A 21,077-nucleotide genomic window follows, 5' to 3' on the forward strand; every position below is an offset into this window, starting at 1 on the left:
TCCTCTACTCTTGGATTTCGGAAAGGTCATCTACAAAATCCAGGAGTAAGAAGGAATATAATTTAGTCAAGAAGAGGAGAGATGTTAATTAAAACGCTATTCATTATATAGAGGGATAATATTTGGAAATGAAAAACTGTGCTGTCCTTCAAAGTTAAGTTTATAGTTTTAGCTGAATAAAAGCAACAGAAGAAACACATGAAGAAACAGATCACTAGTAGTAAAGCCCTTCATTTCAAATGAGATAAAGAGAATAAAATAATTAATTTGGGAGATTAAAGAGAACATGTCAACCTTTTCAGAGGACTACATAGCCCAAGGATAGTTTATTAAAGAAGAGTGGGGTGGCGCCTGGGTGGCTCAGTGGGTTAAAGCCTCTGCCTTCAGCTCAGGTCATGAACCCAGGGTCCTGGGATCGGGCCCCGCATCGGGCTCTCTGCTCGGCGGGGAGCCTGCTTCCCCCCCTCTCTCTCTGCCTGCCTTTCTGCCTACTTGTGATCTCTCTCTGTGTCAAATAAATAAATAAAGTCTTTAAAAAAATAAAAAGTAAAAATAAAGAACAGCGGGAAGGAAGATGAGGACAATTGATAACTGTCACAGGAAGGGCATAGATGGGTTTATTCATCAGGGCTCTTTTAGTTTCAGTTGTTAGGAACTAACATAAAACCGTCTTAAGCAAAATTCAGTTGTAAGAAAATGAAGCGGCAATAGTTTGTGTACTCATGAAACTGAGAAGACCAAGGTTTCAGGAATTGTTGAATTCAGTGGCTCAAAGTTGTCATCAGAGCATAATTTTTTCTCCCCATTACTAATCTTCACTTTCCTCTTCTTGCATTAAACATAGATCAGGAGCTCTCCCCACGCTAGTCCCAGGCAGCGTCCGTGTCATATACTGACAGTTTCAAGCTTAATAGAGGGAATTTCTCTTTCCTAATAACCGTAAATAAAATAATCCAAGGTCATTGTTTAATTGGTATGACTTAGACAACTTACCCATCCATTCACTGATCACTAGAGTCAAGGAAATGGGTCAATTCCTGACCCATCCTTGGGTCAGTGCCTACTACCAGAGCTGAGTATAGGGGTAGAGCAGGAAATGGAGGGTGAGTGGGCATAAAACCATGTAACTACGTGGACCTCCTGGAGAAAGAGCCCCCAAGGCCTACAACTGCCAGATTTAGCGGATAAAAATACAAGATTTGCTTTTAAGTTTTAATTTCTTTGAGTAAGTTTTTAGTATTGGGCACATCTCGTGCAATATTTGGGACATAGTTATATATAGAAAGTGTTGCTTATATGAAATTTGAGTATAACAGAGTATACTGTATTTTATCTGACAACTCTGCCCACACCTGAACATTTCAGTAATTTATTCAAGAAACAATTAGAATGGGCTGGGCAAGCAACGATGATATGGGTCCCATATCATGGGAATGAAGGACTCTATCTTGCAAGAGAATGCAGAAGTGAGGGGAGCCTGGGTGGCTCAGTTGTTAAGCGTCTGCCTTCAGCTCAGGTCACTACCCCAGGGTCCTGGGATTGAGCCCCACATCAGGCTCTCTGCCCAGTGGGAAGCCTGCTTCTCCCTCTTCCACTCCCCCTACTTGTGTTCCTCATCGCTGTCTCTCTCTGTATCAAATAAATAAATTTAAAAGCCTTAAAGGAAAAAAAAAGAGAGAGAGAGAATGCAGAAGTGATCTCTAGGCCAACAGATTGCAGTAACAGAAATGAAACACAAACTGCATTAATGCAAACGAAGAGTAAAAGAGACCAGTAGAAGATCAGTGGTAGGGAGTGCGGGGAGAGAGGGATCTGAAATACAGCCGTGTGGGTTGCCTGTACAGCATCAGTTTTCCTCTCTCTCTCTCTTTTTTTGGGGGGGTGGGGTTTCAGGGCCTCCTCACTTCATCTTCAGGGCAGGCCAGGCTCAGTGGCAGGGGCTTTTTCTGATGGGACTAAGACCTAGGTGGGGTTCTGTTCTCCTTTTCTGTGAATGATTTTCACAGGAGCCCGTGACTCCGTTCTGGCCACTAAAACCTTTAGTTAAATGTACTGGGCTTCTAGGAAAGATTTTTGCCCACTCCTAAGAAACAAGCACTAGAAGACACGAGTTGTGGTATGTGGATATGATGCTGGAATTGGTGCCGCCATTTTGAAATAATCAAAGAATCTGATCCGGAACAAAGTGATTCACCAAGAAGGGCAGGATGAAAGATGGAGAAAACTGCTTGCCTGATGATCTGTCAATAAACCAAATAACCCCAGGAGTTACCTGGCTTCCGGGCCTGTTGTAATGCCAACAAATATATTTCCTAGTTGGTTAAAATACTTGAAAGTTTTATTCGCAGCTTAAAATATTTTAACTGACATACAAGAGACTCACACGAAAAGTCAGAATGTTGTATGTATTGGACATTGAGGTGACTATTCTGTTTTATTAGCTAATGATCATAAACTCAAATCATAAAAATGTTATTTTTTTCACTTGAAAGGCAAGACGCTTTCCACTTTTAAAAAAATGCTGTATGCTATCCCTTGAAGTAGTCAGTGAAAACAAAAGCAAGTGTGTACTTTAGAATTAGAACTTTTGGGGAAAAGAAATCACGGAAACTAATATTCATTCAATGGTAATGTCTTTTTTTAAAAAAAGCAACAGTTACTTAATGAGACTTCAGAATTGACATCATGAATTGGCCTGAATATAGTTCTTTGAACTATCATTACGGAATTTCCCAGTTGGTGAAGGATTCAGCTGTTTTTCACAGAAATCTTTTATATCTTGATGGCATGATGCCCCCATATATAGAGGTGTTATTAGTGTATCTTTTTAGGAATTATAAAAATATAAATTTTTTTAAAAAGATGTCAGTGGAAAAATCACTATTGGATGATTTAACAGGTCAACACAATTTAACTCCTCTCTGTTTCCGATGTTAACATATGACATTTGTTGAATTTTATGCCTATTTTTAGCTCTGATCTTAGGATCTCCACCTACTATCGGAAAATCCAGCTTGTGGCATCCCGGTCACCTCATTTTCACAACCATATTCTGGTCGTGAAGAATGTTAAATTTATACATATAGACTCATCCTATGTTTTTGGTTACTGTAAAACATTTCCTTCCTCATTTTCTGAAGTTGTTGTACCACGAAGAAAACTGGGACATTTTGGTAAACTGAACCTTACTTTATCGTTCACTTATCCACATGAAAATTAACTTGCATTCCCAAATGAAGCAGGAGAGCATGAGGAATTTATACAACAAAATTATTGTCACTGTCCTATCTATTAAGGCTAGATTCAGTGACATATAAAAGAAAACCCAAACTTGGCCTAAACATGATGGGAGTGCTATCCCCCGTGTGTAACAAAGTCTGGTGCTAGGCACTGCAGGGGGGTCAGATCTCTCCTTTAGAGCTCCCCTATCATCCTAAGCACATGTTTTGATTCTAAGGTTACTCATAGAACTCCTGACATCATGTCCATGTCCAGGAAGCAGGAAGGAATACTGAATAAAGGATCACAGGGTCTAACCTACTAAGAGAAATCACACTCCTTTGATGAGCCTTGATGGAAGCCTTTCATATCAGCCCATTGAAGCCCTGGAGTACAAGCAATACTTCTGCTCATACGTCATTGAATTATCCTTAGTCACGTGAGGTGCTTAGTCCCAAGAGAGACTGCAAAATGACTTTCAGCTGAGTTTATGACCACCCAAGAAAAATTAACATTCTACTCCTTAGGGAAGAGAGAATGGATAGAGGATAGATGGGTCTGTCATGGTCTCTATCACAGTACGTTTGAGGTTGCTTTCCTACCCCAAATGTATTTGTATTAGATTCAGAACTTGATAAAAACTTGTACTTTTCTAACTTTGCCTTTGTCGCCTATCATTTTTCGGACTATAGAATTTCTTCTGGGGTGGGAGTGATTTCATCAATCTATACTTATACTTCCTGTAAATATGATTAAGTAATGTAAACATATGGTGCTCCATCCTGAACATGTCTGAAGCCCAAGTGTTTATAAGCAGCAAAATGCATTGTATTCTACTTTATCTGTCTGGTCAGTTCAAAATTCTTATTTAATACTAGGTACCATCCTGTCTTTAACACTAAAAGTAACTATATTTATTGTGACTTAGTTGGTCACCAGTGTGCCCCTAATAGATCTTCAATAAAAATGGGCTTCGTAGCAAAATTACTCTTTTTCTGAAAACTCATATACAACCATTGGGAAGCTAGTGGGGACAAAAATGGGTACAATCAAAATGTTTCCAAATGGTAATTAATTCTTATCAGTAACTCAAAAGGTTCAGTTTCAAAAAAGTTTGAAAAAAGGAGACTCACTCTCATTACTAAAGCGGATTGCCTTTGATATTTCTGGGAAGCTTGAAAGGTATTCTGAGCATCACTTTTCTGGAATGATGTGCACAGCACCTACGGTAGGGCCTTGTTTATTTATTTATCTATAAGATGCCCAGTCTTCCCACTGATTCTGTTATCACATCAGTCACTCTCTGCTGTCCAACTCAGCTACAGCCATTCAAGTCACCTTGAATGCGTGTACTTAAGCGGATGCCAACAGAGTGCCCCCACGGTTCTGGTTTGCTACTCCAGATGGAAAATTTCACTCTGCTTTTGCTTCTTGATCTTGCCTATTGCCTTCTCTGTGATCTCTTTCAGTCCTCTTAGCAGTAAACAGACCTGGTGGACAGGTGTTTGGACATGATTAGCATGATGCTCACCTTTAATTATTCCTGTTCCTATATTAAATGGGGCACAGAAATAACACAGAATTAGACATAGAGGCATCTTAAATGTTGTCAGAACTGGTGTCAGCTTTTAAACTTTGAAGCTTTATAAAGGTGTGAGCTATTGGGAAGTCATGTTTCTAGTACCCTGATGAGATCTACTTAAGCTAGAAAGAGTGTAAGTGTTTCAAGCCTACATAATGGTTTGTGACTACATGATACGAATTCAGCTCCATTCTGAATATAAACCCAGTACAACTGTGTGGTTCTAACATCCAAAGAGGTACCAAGTGGTTCTTTACCTTCTCAGGGTCTGTGACATGTATGGGTACTGAAATTATACATTAAGTGAAGATCAGTGCCATCTATTAGCTAACTCTTTCCAATTTCATATTAGGGTTTTAATCTATGACACAAGCTTGTCTCATTGGATTTCATCTTAATTTACCTGAAGTAAATATTCTATATTCTTTTCTCCTTGTACCTACTTTATGGTCTGCAGGAAATATTGTTAATCCTCGTTCTTTCTAAAGTTATTAGCAGTTTAGATGTCCCTTCACTAATTCCAGATTTTTTTTCCTATGTCTGTTAAAAAAAAGTAAAATTTCTGATTTATAAAATAAAATTACATTGCTATGATGGCCACTGCCAGGATTTGAAGCCAGGTATGTCTGACTACAAAACCCATGACAAGGTGGGCATACTGGGAAAAATCCGTTATGAATGAAGGTATTTTACAGCCTAAGAATTGTCTTTAATGCCTACTGAATCATATGGATAAAAAGTGCCAGAAATCCCTTCGCTGTCTTTCTTTGCAATGTTTGACAACTGCCCACTTTAGGAATCATAGAAAGGGCACTGTAAGGACAGAAGTATATTCGATTAAATCAGGGCAATGGTTGAAGGAAAAAGGCTTCCTTCTTCCTTTCTAGGTTCCTCATGCAATGAAAAGAGAGATTTTCTTCTCTTAACCAGAAAACCACCTATTTAAGGAGGGATTCAAAGGCCAAACCAAAGGTGTGTTAGAGCTGAATGGAACTGTCTTTCCGAAATAAGTACTCAGTCTTCTCCATTCATGCATCAGATTTAATGATATGATGACATTGCTTAGTATATTTGCATTGGACACGGTCACTGGCAGTTCTGCCAAAAAGAGCCATTTTTAGAACTGGGAGCTCATGTATGAGTTTCCTATGTGTACATGAGCTATCACATCCTTTCACTTTCCCAAGAGTGTGAAAAGGCTGGAGGTTGAATGAGGTAAAGCTGTCTGCAGGTGTAGTCTCTTGCCCTCATTGTGGGTTGCAGCTCTTAAAAACAACTTTTTAGGAAAACTTTCTGTTTGATGTGGATGGCGGTAAGGGATATTTATGTATTGTGGCGTCAGTGTGATCCCCTGATGAGAAGAAATTTCCCAGCTAAAGATCTAGCATTTGGGCTTGGGTCAAAGCGAATTACAGGATAGCTTTCACACCCGAGGAGTCATATTCAGAGCTTATGTCTGTCCTTGCAGGGGAGGCTGCTGGGGTTTCTGTGTGTTTTTTAATAGCAAAACGGGTGTGAGTAAGATCTGTACTTCTACTACTTCTAATCCCATGTGTCTAGGGCATGCCCATCAATCTTCCTGGCCAAGAGACACCTTTTTCCCCCCTTCAACTTTGTTAAAACTGCAAAGATGGGGAGGAAAGTGCCCATTTGTTAATGTCAGACACCGATTCAAAGGGTTTACGGGCCCCAGGGCAGCATTAAGTAAGCCTCCCATACAAAAGCATGAGTCAGAACGGGTTCTGTCAAACTTGTTTTTAGATATGGGGGGTGTTATAGGCATCAAGGCAGTTTGTAAAATAAAATCCTTTTCAGCTTACATATATTTGAAATGGAAATGAATCCACTTTCAGTTTTATACCGGCAGTTTTGAATAATATCTTTTATTTTAGCGTCCAAGTGATAAATTTTATTTTTCATTTCACAAAAACATTTTTCTTCCAAAAATATGGAAATATGAAAGCAGATAATCAAGATAATTAGAATCTGAGAATGCTTCTCTCACTCTCTATCTCAATAGATAGATAGATGAATAGATGGGTAGATATGGATATTTGTATTGTGAGTCTGTGTGTATGTGTGTGTTGTCCATTGGGAAAGTAAAATTAAATTCCTTCAACTGTATAAAATGAAAAAAAATTGTTTCTTCTTTTATTTTCCCCTTGGATGTATTTTCTGACCGACTTCTTACTTTGGTGTCTCACGGATTCCCAGGTATAGCTATGACAGTGACGTGCTAACTAGATGATGGCCAGAACAAGTGTGGAGACCTACAGTGGCTCCCTAGCAGCATTCACTAGAAAACCAGGCTCCTAAGAAATGAAGTCCTGTATCATGACTGTTAATTATACAACTAGATACTCTCATGTTGCCATGCTCTAATTTGGTTTTTAAGTTAAGGTTACTGGCAAGAGGAGTGATTTAAATTTATGTGATACAAATTCTGTCCCCTCAGGATTATAGCAGCTTAACAACTGTAAACTTTTCAACACATGGTTCTTTAATTTATAATCTCCATTTATTTAATAACTACTTAGTAGCTCTTCTGTCTGTATCCACTCTCTTTGTTCTGCACTGAGGATGTAGCCATAGGAGGGTGAAAGTACACATTCTCAGACTCATTGAACATCCCATCTGGCCTGATGGTGCTGCTTTCTGTCCAGTAATACTACGTTACCATTAGCGCTGCTATTCCTTGCTAAATGTAGAGGAGGTCTGTCTGATCAGATGCATGTGTACAGTATTTGAAGAATAAACAGAAAAAAAACATCTCAGTGACTATGGAAAATAATATGGACTTTGGAATATAATATCATGTTGGACCCCTAGAAGCTTCTTTTTTTTGTCAAGAGTTGTCAGAAGGTCGATTGGGGAAGCTGAAATGCCTGAGTTCCTTTTGTTTCTTAATAGAGTCGAATCTGGGAGGCCTTGACGATGTAGGTACTATTTCCAGCAGCATTGACCAGCAGCTGAAGGACGCAGCGAGGCACCGCAGACACACGGGAGAGAACGATTATAACATCGAGGTGCTGCTGGGGGTGGACGACTCCGTGGTCCGCTTCCACGGCAAAGAGCACGTCCAGAACTACCTCCTCACCCTGATGAACATTGTGAGTAGCGCCTCCTCTCTGAGGCTTTTTGATCTTCTAATTCACTTCTCTTGTTGTGTTCGTGTCTTCTGCAAGCCTATGGGAGGACTCCCACGGCTGGAGCCCACACCCCAAATGTGCACCTAAGTGCATTATACTCAAATATTGATCTACGTATTCAACAGATAAGAATGGAAAAAGGAAGGAAGCATGAAACAGAATTTTCTTTGGGTGATCAGCTATTTCTCCATTGTCATCAAGGGAAAATTCATAGGTTGAAAATGTCGTAATAAGATGGACCTATAGCAGGACTTAGGATTTTCATTGTGTTCTGGGGATAATCAAAACTCTTGTGACTTTATCCACCTGCCCCGATACGGACCACGAAGGATGAAATAGCATCATTCCGTTTCCTGAGATGATGAAGAATGATTTAGGCCTGATAACTGTGTGGATGCCTGTTGCCAGGGTTTTTGAATCAGAGTGGTGTCTTTCAACATCATACGATTGAAGGAAATGTACATACGGAGAGCAGTCAGGCTGGGGCCCAGTGGAGCACTGCGTTTTTCCTTTCTTTCTCCTTTATGAGTCTTGATCATATGCAGGGGAAATACAGTCTGCATCCTAGAACTGGGATTCTCTTTTCCCCTGTGAACTGGCAGAGATCAACTGAGGAGAAATATCTAAACCACGTACTTCTAAAAGATAATTGAGATGATAGTGCACTCTGTTTTATATATTTTACCTCTTAGAATTATAAAATACTTTTTTTTGATCTAGCAAATTTATTACCTCAGCCTATTCTCTTTTTTTCAGCTTTTGATTTTTAAGTTAATTTCTTCAGGTATCTATATTGCTTACCACCTTCTTTCCATGCTTAAGATTAGATTTCAAATAATTATAATGAAGAAGACTTGATTTTATTAATCATCATTTTATTTATACTAATATTTAAGCCTATGTGTTAAATATATTTTTGTTTATTGAGATGCCAGTTTATAAGATTATGCATATCCCTGTCACGTGTCTGTGAGATGGAAAGGGAGTACAGAAATTATTTTTCTTTGCCCATTGGCACCACTTCCTGGTATGAAGACTGAATATCACGCAAACTACCCATTACTGGCTTTGACAATAGACGTGTGTAGAGACTCATAATTTGTGAATTACATGAATTTCTTTGGCAACTGACTATTAATTTTTTGTCTGACTTGCTAGTGGAGAAACTCCGGGCATGCTGTTTCTCCTCTCTGAGCCTGCTTCAGTCTCTCCATCTTTCCAAAGAGAAAACTAATAGGACTGATTTTACTAGGAATGTTGAGAGGGTTTAATGGGTAATAAATGGGTAAACACAAGTCACTGTGCTGTGTGTACACACAGAAGGAAATAATCCTATTTTAGCTTTCCACATGGAATTTACTTCCAAATCCCGAGGGAGATGCCCCTCCCACTCACATCATTCACTGTGCCCCTGGGCTGCTGCGTCCTCCCACCAGGGAGGGCGGCCAATCCCTGCAGACGTCCTAGGCTCCTTCCTGGTGCTCAGGACTACAGACGGCTCTTGGCATCAGGCAGCAGATATCTGATACAGTCCTTGTCCTCACGGAACTTATAATTTAGTCATGCTATTATTAAGGTTTACGGGACAGGTGCTATTCTGTAAATGCTATAGGACTTCGGAGAAGGCAGCTGTGACAACAGTCATCCAAGTTGTCGAGTGTTGAGGGTATCAAACTGGGACTTGGGAGGCGAGGGTTTTCTTTCTCATTCTGCTGCCTGTTGTCTCTGAGGCCTTCGACAAAGGGATTTCATGTCTGAAATGTTTATAAAATCTGTTTATAAAATCAAAGGCTCCATAAGATTTTCCTTAATTCTGTAATTTATGAAGGTGGGAGTTAAACTGGGTATTTAGGGCTTTGGTTTTCTCTTGTTGTGTTGTTTGCTGTTTGCTTTTGTCTTTTGAAGGGTGGAAAATGTAAAAGATTTCTAAGTAGAGTCTTTTGACAAGAAAGTAGAAATGGATAAAGTGTATTTGCCAGTCAGTAATTCTGATTTGAAGAGTGTCAAAGAATAAACGAAGTGCCACACTTCAGGTTTAATAATACTCAAAAGGGCTGTTTTATTTTTAAGTCCATTAAAAAGAGTTAGATAATAGCCTAAGTCTTCATCTCAAATACTAGAAATTATTCTAAAGTTAATAGTGCATCACAGAATGGAGCTATAGTAGAAAAAATCTTAAAACTTAAGAAGCTCGTTGTATCTGAAATAATTGATGTAGGCAGGGGTTTAGGGGAGATAGTAATAGTGCTCCAATAGCAACACTTAAAACATAATTGTTATATGTCAGGAGTAATGTTAAGCTCTTTCTTTAAAGATTTTATTAATTTATTTGAGAGAGAGGGACAGAGGCTGAGAGAGAGCATGATGGGGGAGGGGCTGAGGGCTAGGGACAAGCAGACTCCCCGCTGAGCAGGGAGTCCCACATGGGGTTCAAGCCAAGGACCCTGAGATCATGACCTGAACCGAAGGCAGACATTTAATGGACTGAGACACCCAGGTGCCCGATATTAAACATTTTTTAAATTTATCTGCTACTTTATTTACTTTTCCCCTATGCTGTCCATCCTGCGACTTATTTGTTTTATAACTAAGGGTTTGTCCCTCTCAATCCCCTTCATCTACTTTGCCCATCCCCCCAAACCTCCCCTCATTTATCTGCTATTTTAAATTAGCTGTGTGAATTGGCCACCTTTTTTTTTTCCCCAAGATTTTATTTATTTATTTGACAGAGAGATCACAAACAGGCAGTGAGGCAGGCAGAGAGAGCGAGAAGGAAGCAGGCTTCCCGCCGAGCAGAGAGCCCCATGTGGGGCTCTATCCCAGGACCCTGAGATCATGACCTGAGCAGAAGGCAGAGACTTAACCCACTGAGACACCCAGGCACCCCAGTTGGCCACCTTTTGACACAAAGGTATTTCATCTATCCCAGGGCCATATTGGCTAATGATAGTAATGGTCGTGTATATGAGTTTGGTAAAGTTCTGAAGTGATATGCTATGTGAATCTGGGAGTTTGGACACTGGAAAGGCAGCTCACAAAATGAGCACTTCTCTCGGAAGTTTAAGGGTCAAGTGAACAAGTCTGAACAGGCCCCGAGGTGATTTTGCTATAACTTTCTAATAGGGAGAGTGGGTATCCTCTACCCACCCCCCTGGGTTTTCTGAATCTGTGAAGGAGGGAATAGTCAGCTGCCTTCCGTCTTCTTTTATTTTTAACTCCTTCTTTTTTGTAGATCTTGAAATGTATCCAAGTCTCATCTATAAAGAAGGAATAAACAGATCTGAATATATTCTAAAACAGTGTGACTAATGACTAGATTCTTGGCAAGCCTTTTATGCTTCAAATAAGATGTATGTGATATGTGTTAAGACTGTCTTAGGATCTCATATCATATCTTGTTATGTTAAGAAATTTTAGTTCTGCTATTTTGTAACATGGCTGACTTGCTGGGAAAGTGGTTCTCAGCAACGGGGCGTGTCTCATTATACAAATAGTCATCCATTGCCTACTGTGTACAAGGCCGTTGTAGGCTTAGAAATTTTCCCAAAAAATGCAATAGAAAATTCTCTGCCCTCTTGGAGCTTGAAAGAGGAGACAGGTGATAGTCAAAGGAGAAATAAATAGGTAAGTTTAGGTAGTAATAACTATTGAGAAGAAAAATAAAGAAGAGTAAAGAGATGTTGTCAAGGGGCACCTGGGTGGCTCAGTGGGTTAAGCCGCTGCCTTCGGCTCAGGTCATGATCTCAGGGTCCTGGGATCGAGCCCCGCATCGGGCTCTCTGCTCAGCAGGGAGCCTGCTTCCTCCTCTCTCTCTGCCTGCCTCTCTGCCTACTTGTAATCTCTGTCTGTCAAATAAATAAATAAAATCTTAAAAAAAAAAAAAAAAGAGATGTTGTCAAGGAGTGATGAGGCAGTTTGGGGAATGTTTAGGATAGGGGCTTAGGAAGAACAAGGATATTATGTGGCCAGAGATACAGAAATTATGTGAGGAAGAGACGTAGGCAAACAGCTGGGGAAGGAGTGGTCCAGTCTAATGGATCATTAACTGCAAAAGTTCTGAGCAAAAAAGAGCTTCTGAATCAGGAGTGTTTGGGATATAGGCCCAAGAGTTAGTGTTTTCTAAACATAGTGGGTTAATTTGGATGAACACCCCTAGCTGAAAATCACTAGTAGGGCAATAAAAGGAAAGAATTGAGAGGAGAGATTGGGAAGAAATCTAAGAAATAGAAATGAAATTTCTTGGAGTGAAAAATATAAGTAATTGGACTATCCTGGAAATTTCTCCAACAGTTTTTCTTTATATTTTATATTCAAACCCTATTGCCAGAAATCTGTTATCATGTGAATAACTGCGAAGCTTGCTTTCCTGAACTCTGAGTATTCTAGGCAGGTAACAACTTTTTCTTGATCTGAATATAGTTTTAAAAAAAAAAAGTCTTTTGACTTACTGATTTCTACCTAATCAGCTTTAGTACCCTTTCTATTCTGTTGATCTATGTGTCTGATTCTGTGCCAGTACCATACTGTTTTGATCACTACAACTTTGTACTGTAAGTTGAAGTGCAAAATTGTGATGCCTCCAGCTTCACTTTTCTTTCTTTCTTTCTTTCTTTCTTCCTTCCTTCCTTCCTTCCTTCCTTTCTTTCTTTTTAAAGATTTTATTTATTTATTTGAGAGAGAGAGTGTGAGAGAGAGAATGAGCATGAGAAGTGGGAGGGTCGGAGGGAGAAGCAGACTCCTGCAGAGCAGGGAGCCCGATATAGGACTCGATCCCGGGACTCCAGGATCATGACCTGAGCCGAAGGCAATCGCTTAACCAACTGAGCCACCCAGGCATCCTGCTTTGCTTTTCTTTTTCAAGATTGGCTATTCAGGATCTTTTGAGGTTCCATACAAATTTTAGGATTGTTTGTTCTAGCTCTGTGAAAAATTGCTATTGGTATTTTGATAGGGATTGCATTAAATGTGTACATTGCTTTGGGTAGCATAGATATCGTAATGATATTTGTTGTTCTGATCCCTGAGCATGGAATATCTTTCCATTTCTTTGTGTCATCTTCAGTTTTTTCCTTAGTATTTTATAGTTATCAGAGCATAGGTCTTCAGCCTCTTTGGTTAGTTCATTCCTAGGTATCTTTTTGTATTTGCTGCAATTGTAAATGGAATTAATTCCTTAATTTCTCTTTCTGCTGCTTCATTATTGGTATATAAAAGTGCAACAGATTTCTGTATGTTGATTTCGTGTCCTGCAACTTGGCTGAATGTGTATGTCAGTTCCAGCAGTTTTTTGGTGGAATCTTCTGGGTTTTCTATGTATAGTATGACATCATCTGCCAATAGTGACAGTTTGACTTCTTCCTTGCTGATTGAGATGCTTTTGTTTCCTTTTGTTGTCCGAGTGCTGAGGCTGGGACTTCCGGTCCTGTAGTAAATGGCAGCGGTGAGAGTGGACATTCCTGCCTGGCTCCTGACCACAGAGGAAGAGCTCTGTTTTCCCACTGAGGATGATGTTAGCTGTGGGTTTTCATAGATGGCCTTCATGATGTTGAGGTGTATTTCCTCTAAACCTACTTAGTTGAGGTTTTTGTTTGTTGGTTGGTTTTTATAAATCACGAATTGATGTTGTGCCTTGTCAAATGGTTTTGCTACATCTACTGAAATGATCATATGGTTCTTGTCTTTCATCTTATTGATATAATGTGTCGTGTTGATTGATTGCACCACCCTGGCAACCCAGGAATGAAACCTACCTGATCGCAATGAATGATTTTTGTTAATGTATTGTTGGATTCAGTTTGCTAGTATTTTATTGAGAATTTTTGCGTCCATATCCATCAGAGATACTAACCTGTAGTTCTCTTTTTCAGTAGAGTCTTTTTTTTTTTTAAGATTTTATTTATTTATTTGAGAGAGAGAGAGAGAGAGAGGTCAGCAGGAGAAGCAGACTCCCTGCCAAGCAGGGAGCCCGATGTGGGACTCGATCCAGGATCATGACCTGAGCTGAAGGCAGTTGCCTAACCAATTGAGCCACCCAGGTGCCTTTCAGTAGAGTCTTAATCTGGTTTTGGTATCAGTGGAGTGCTGGTGTCATAGACTGATTTGGGAAGTTTTCCTCCATTTACTGTGTTTTGCAATAGATTAAGGAGAATAGGAATGAACTCTTCCTTACATGTCTGGTAAGATTTACCTGTGAAGCCGTCTGGCCCTGGACTTTTGTTTGTTAGTTTTTATAAAAACCGGTTCAATTTCTTTGCTGGTTATCTGTCTATTCAAGTTTTCTATTTCTTCCTGTTTCAGTTTTGGTAGCTTATATGTTCCTAGGAATTTTTCCATTTCTTCGAGGTTGTGTAGTTGCTGGCATATAGCTCTTTACAAATATTCTCTTGTAATTGTATTTCTGCAGTGTTGGTTGTTATTTCTCCTCTCTCATTTGTGATTTTGTTTATTTGAGTCCTTTCTCTCTCTCTCTCTCTCTTTTGATAAGTGTGACTGGAGGCTTATCAATTTTGTTAACTTCTTCAAAGAACCAACACTTGGTTTCATTGATTTGTTATGCAAAATATTAAATTTGGAGAAGGTTGGGTATATAGGAATATTTTATATTACTTTTGTTCTATTTTGTGAGTCTAAAATTATTTCAGAATGAAGTAAAAAACAAAAATAAGTATCATAAAAGAACCCCTGATTTTATGCTATCCTTTGTTTCATTTACTTTGCTTATAACCTTTAAAGATTGTAATATAAAATGATATTTTGGGGGGAGTTCAATTATGGATAGAGATAACTAGTCGAAAGGAATGGCCTGTGTATTTTTGCTAACCACACATGAGAAAAATACACAATGAATATGTGATTTAATAGTAAATAAAGTCAGTATTGAAATACCATAAAACATTACTCTTATATATCAACTTTTATTAAAGTATAACTTACATATGACAAGACTGATGAGATTTTACTTAAAATTACTTTTCTGTTTCAGTGTAGTTCTCTTTGAGGTACCTTCAGAGTTTACAGCAAAGAAATTTGGTCTTGCCTATTTGTCCTTCATTTTCTTAGCATCCCATTATTCAAGCCAGAAAACTTTTATTACAGAGATGTTTTTCCCCTTGAGGATGCACTTCATGAGAAGTTAGGTTTATGAATATGTAAATGAAACCTAGAAAATACTAATTAACTGAAAGGAAGTATAGATCGGGTACTATAGGGGAAGTGTGTTAAAGATGTCTTTGCAGTATGGGCACGAGGAAGATGTACACACGGACTTGGCCTTGAATGGTAGGTAGAACTTAGACCTTTGGAGATGATAGGGAATTCCGGGCAGAGAGGAGATTGGAACATTCAACGCTCCTGTTTCGGTTTGGCTCTATATAGGTTGCAGGAAGGAAATCAGTGCAAAATAAGAAAATCAAGATAGATAGCAATTCTACAACTCTTCAGTGAGGGTTTCTCTTCTTTGTTCAGTTCTATTTTAAAAACCAGTTATTGAACCAACAGCGAATGGGTATTTGTCATGTTTAAGACATTGGGAGAACACAGAGAAGTTCTTGGCAGTTTAAGACCAGGAAGCACAGAGGTTGTAAAGGTGATGAAATGAAAACAATTCCTCTAAGTGTTAGTTTGATTTGAAAGAAGTGCAAGCTGGTTCTGTAAAATCATGCAAGCTGGTTCTGTAAAATTATTTTTCATTGAAATTGGTTAAACTTTTACCAAATTATTAAGTGAATGGCAATTAAAAAGACATAAAAGATACATATCCCATCTACTCTAATAAATCCTTTTTTTTTTGAAAGATATTATTTATTTATTTATTTGACAGAGATTACAAGTAGGCAAGAGAGGCAGGCAGAGAGAGAGAGAGGAAAGCAGGCTCTGTGCAGAGTGGAGAGCCCGATGAGGCTTTAACCCACTGAGCCACCCAGGCGCCCTACTCTAATCCTTTTGAATACTAGAGTATCTTTCAGTCACTAAAATGCCTAACTAGTGTTTACCATATTTCACCTTTCACGTAGTTGCTGTACATTATTAAGCTTCATATTTACAACATCAAAAACAGTGTCTGACACCTCAGATGAGGAAAACACGAGGGGGTTCAGGGAGAGGGAGAGAGAAATGAAGAAGTGGAGCACAGGACATTTGCATGGAAGTGAAAGTGGTGTATAAAGACATTAGGTTTTTGTCCAAACTCATTGAACTTTGGAACACAAGGAGTAAACCCTCGTGTGCAAACTGTGGACTTTAGTGGATAAGAATGTGTCAATACCGATTCATCAGTTGCAAGGCACGTACAACCCTAATGCAAGGTGTAATCTTAATATGTGAGGAGGTAAAAGGTATATGTGGGAACTTTCTGTGCTTGCCAGCAAGTTTTTCTTTAAACCTGAAATGACTCTAAAAACTAAAGGCTAAAGAAACACACAAAAAGTCCTAAGAAGGGATCCCCTGGGTGGTTCAATTAGTTAAGCTCAGGTCATGATCCAGAGTCCTGGGATCCAGCCCCGCATTGGACTCCCTGCTCAGCAGAGACCCTGCTTCTCCCTCTCCCTCTGCCTGCCGCTCCCCCTGCTGGTGTGCACTTGCTCGCTCTCTCTGTCAGATGAATAAAGTCTTTTTTTTTTTTTTAAGATTGTATTTATTTATTTGACAGACAGAGATCACAAGTACGCAGAGAGGCAGGCAGAGAGAGAGGAGGAAGCAGGCTCCCTGCAGAACAGAAAGCCTGTCTCGGGACTTGATCCCAGGACCCTAGGATCATGATCTGAGCCGAAGGCAGAGGCTTAACCCTCTGAGCCACCCAGGCACCCCAAATAAAGTCTTTAAGAAAAAAAAGTCCCAACAAAACAGAACAGTGCCTTGTATTGCACAGAGCCCTGGGTGTTGCGTATAAACAATGAATCTTGGAACACTGATGAAATAAAATTCAAAACAACAAAACAGTGCCTGACACAGAGTAAACATGCCGCAAAATTTTAATTGATTCATTGTTTTAACATATTTTAATGATATATACCAGGTATATATCGAGGTGAACACAAAAGATTTATTTCCCACCCATTCCAAGATTACAGACTGGTGGGCAAATCAAATAAAGCATCGTAGGTTACGCTAAGAGAAATGCATGGAACCGGCAGTTTGCTTGGAAAAGAAATAACAGAGCAAGTGAATGACAGGGATTTTACACAGCCATGATGGTAAAGAAAGACTTAGACTGAGAAATGATGATTAAACTGAGACCTGAAGTAAAGCAGAGAACCAGCCACTGAGCAATGACCTGCGTTGTAGCTGCCAAACAAAGCCGCTGTGGTTTGAGTCTAATACGCAAGGAGTGGGGCAGAGCTTAAAGAAGAAGGTTAGCGCCTTTAAGGTGGGAGGGGGATACTTTATTCAGTTTTAAGTAAATTAAGGGAAAGCCATTGAAGGCCTCTTGCTGTGTCATAAAGAGTAGGTTGGAGAGGTTCAGAATGAAGGCAGACCAATTGGGTATCAATTGTAGACGTGCAGACAAGAGATGGTGGCTTATTGGACCCTGGCGATTGCTGTAACAAGGAAGTATTTATGATGGAATCAAAAGGATTTCGCAATGGATCAGATGGGGGCTGAGGGACAGGGGTGACTTATGATTTTCTGGCTTGAATATTACTGGATGATGATAGTGCCATTTGTGTAGATGGGGTGGGCTACGGGGAAAAAAAAACCAAATTGTGTGGAATCAGGGTTAGTGATGAAATCTCTGAGGGTGTTTGAAATCATCTAGTTCACGTTTAGATTCTAAAGAATGATTTCACGTCATTAAGCATGAAAGCTTATACCAAGTGACATTTTAGCCTTTGCTCTGTGCCTGGTTCTGTGCTAAATATTTTACCTGAAATATGTTCACTTTTAGTCCTGGTTTACCAATGAGGAGATCGAGATTTAGAGAGGTTAGGTGGCTTTCCCAGAGCCTTGCAGCTAACAGGTGTCGTGGCCAGAGCTTGAGCCCAGAGAGATCTCTCTGCCTTTGGAGCCCAGCGCTCTGCTGCCTTCCTACGCTTTACTGCATTTTGTGTATCCCTTGCCAGATCGAACCCTGATGTCTTTCCTTTACCTGTTTCTGTGTCTTGTTAAAATACCATTCAAGTCACTGAAATGAGAATTCAGTTACTTGCCTGATTGAATCAAATCAATTAGCAATTTTTTTAAAGATTCTCTGGGCGTGCCTGGGTGGCTCAGTGAGTTAAAGCCTCTGCCTTCGGCTCAGGTCATGATCCCAGGGTCCTGGGATGGAGCCCCGCATCGGGCTCTCTGCTCCACAGGGAGCCTGCTTCCTCCCCTCTCTCTCTCTCTTTGCCTGCCTCTCTGCCTACTTGTGATCTCTCTCTCTCTCTCTGTGTCAAATAAATAAAATCTTAAAAAAAAAAAAAGATTCTCTGTAATAGGGCAATGAAGCAGATTCTGTTTTTAGGAGGGTGTGTTGTTTTCACTGTGCCAGATGGTCCCTGTCATCAACACTTTACTGTCTGTGGCAGGTATCGTTGTCATATACTAAGATCTATGACGTGATCTGGGTCTGTTGTGCCTATTAAAATTTTCAGCGTTCTGCGGAGAACTGAGTCCGTGTTGTAATATCAGGATTTATCAAGTGAAAAGAAAATAATTTATTTAAAAGGTGCCTCCCAGTATGAGAAATAATCGTACTTCCAAGTAATCATTAATAATTAAGGAGAACTCTAATTCTTTTTTATACTGAAATTGGCTACTTACGCGCAACGAAATAATAACACAGTTGTGTTCTGTGAGTATGGCTGGCTTCCCTACCTAATATTTTTAAAACAAAACATATACTCCATGTAAGGACTGTGGTCCTAACAAAGTACTAATAATGATTCTCCAAGCGTTAGCAGATACATGTGGCTACTGGTTAATTAATTATGATGAAGTCTCTACACTGCTTTTGATTTCTCAACTAACGATTCTTAAAACATTGAACAGGAGTGCAGGGCAGGTTTATCTGGGGACTATACATGTTCAGTAATGTAGGCAAATCACGAAGCAGTTGTCTATGGTGGGTCATTATCTTTCATCCATTTCTTCCATTAGAACTGACATCAATCCTCTAGACACGGATTCACCCAACAGACATACCTTCCCGTAGGCCAAATCCTGTTTGCTTCTAGGAGACAAAACTTAATAAAATGGAGCTCCTTTTCCCAAGGAGCTAGTTCTAGCAGGCAGGTGAAATTAACAAATAATAATAAAATGTGCTAATTTCTTAGAATGATTTTGTTACAAATTCCTTTGTAAACATGAACTGAAAAGAAAGGGATGGTTTGGCAAATAACGCCCATGGCAGATGGAGTGTTCACAGAAGAGATGCCATTTGAGTTGGACTTGAGAGAATGAATTGGCGTTTCCCTGTTAGAAAAGGAGAAGACGGCTCTGGGAAGATGGGGACAGACACGGTGTCTTTAGAGCCGATGGAGGCTTGTCTGTAGGTGAAATTGAAGGATATTGAAATGACAGGAAATGAGGCTGCACAGGGAAGCTGCAGTTAACTTTATACAAATGTTCGTGCCATTCTAAGACATGTGAATTTCACCTTGCTAATGAAGAGTCCAGCTGGGTGGCTCAGTCAATTAAGCATCTGGCTTTTGTCTCAGGTCATGATCCCAGGATCTGGGGATTGGGTCCCCTGTCGGGCTCCCTGCTCAGCGGGGAGCGTGCGACTCCCTCTCCTTCTGCTGTGCTCTCTCTCTCTCTCTCTCTCAAATAAATGAAATCTTAAAAAGAAGAAGAAGAAGAGTGACTTTATCAGTCTGTGCTTTACAAGTATCTGGAGGAAGAGATGCTGTTAGATGCTGTGCCGTGAACAGACACGTAGTATCCAGAACTAAGGAATAACTCAGTCCATCTGGCTCCAAACCCCTTGTGGTTTATACTGCATCATGCAGCCTCAACAAATTAATTTCCCCAATGTGGATTGACCATAACAGGTCACGGAGACAGACTGGAGTAAACATAAGTCCGCTTGGCCATCCCTTATATGAACATGCATACCTTCCCTGGAATGTCCTGGACCCATACTTCTAGAAGGGTCTGAACATCTCAGGTTAAATTAACAGCAGGACAACCCCACAGTGTTGCTGCCTCAGAGGCCCCTTTGATTTTTACTGAAGCATCTCGATGTCCTTGTTCCCCTTTCCTTTTGTTTCTTTAAAAAAAAAATTTTTATTTATTTTTGAGAGGGAGAGAGCACATGAGCACAAGCAGTGGGGAGGGGCAGAAAGAGAAACAGACTCCCCGCTGAGCAGGGAGCCCTTAATGGACTGAGCCACTCGGGTGCCCTTTTCCCCTTTGTTTCTGAAGCCCCAGATTTTCTTCCTGACATTCATTCGTTTTTCCTTTGTTATGCAACAAATATCAGACTAACCTTATCCCTCTCAGATTTATAGCAGTCTTTATTTTTCCCAGGGTCCTAAAACACGGAAAATCTTTTTAGCTTGTTGAGAGAATCATCATTCTCATTCTTGATGAGAGGGAATGAGGTCTACCTGGGCTTTTGGAATGCTTTCACTAAAGGCCGGAAGAGTTTTTAAGTCCTTTTAGCTGAATTGCCTCTTCTTGGTCCACCCTTTGATGCTCAAAGGAGGTAAAGTCATAATTAACATAAAAGGACAGACTCATGCTTATTGAAAATAACCATCTGACCCTTCCGGAGAACTACCGAAATGGCCCAAATTACCCAAAGGCAAACATTTGCAAGAGTTTTAACAGGTTATTGCGACAGTTCAGCTCAGTTAGGATGGAGAGTAGCTGCTGGCAGTGGACCCAAAGACATAGACTTGAGAGATGTCCGCAGGACTGGGTAACAGATTGGCTGCCGTATTGGCAGAAGGGAATTGAGGATGGTTTAGTCTTCAACTAGAGTATTGATAGAACAGCTTGAGACACTTGCAAGAGAGAACAGTATTGAGAGAAGACGATTATACTTTGAGATATATAGGTATATTCCCAATAGGTAGCTCTGTTGCTGTTGGAATTGAACGGATAGCTCTGGAGCATCAGAGAGATGAATCAGGGTCACAGACATTGGCATTTGGCGCTCATCAGCTTACAGGTATTGATTGAAGAAACAGCAGCGAACGAAACAT

The 21,077-nt window shown here is 40.0% G+C and overlaps 1 protein-coding gene across 1 annotated transcript in view; it reads left to right on the plus strand.

The window, feature by feature from the left end:
• Positions 1-21,077, plus strand: part of ADAMTS3 (ADAM metallopeptidase with thrombospondin type 1 motif 3) — a 248,705-nt gene that overhangs the window by 179,464 nt on the left and 48,164 nt on the right. Inside the window, exon 5 of the mRNA XM_032842910.1 lies at positions 7,712-7,911. Within this exon, the coding sequence (XP_032698801.1) occupies positions 7,712-7,911 (200 nt within the window). The remainder of the gene's footprint in view (positions 1-7,711; positions 7,912-21,077) is intronic.

This window comes from Lontra canadensis, unplaced genomic scaffold (genome assembly GCF_010015895.1).
Source record: "Lontra canadensis isolate GAN:19392208 unplaced genomic scaffold, GSC_riverotter_1.0 scaffold1, whole genome shotgun sequence".
NCBI lineage: Eukaryota > Metazoa > Chordata > Mammalia > Carnivora > Mustelidae > Lontra > Lontra canadensis.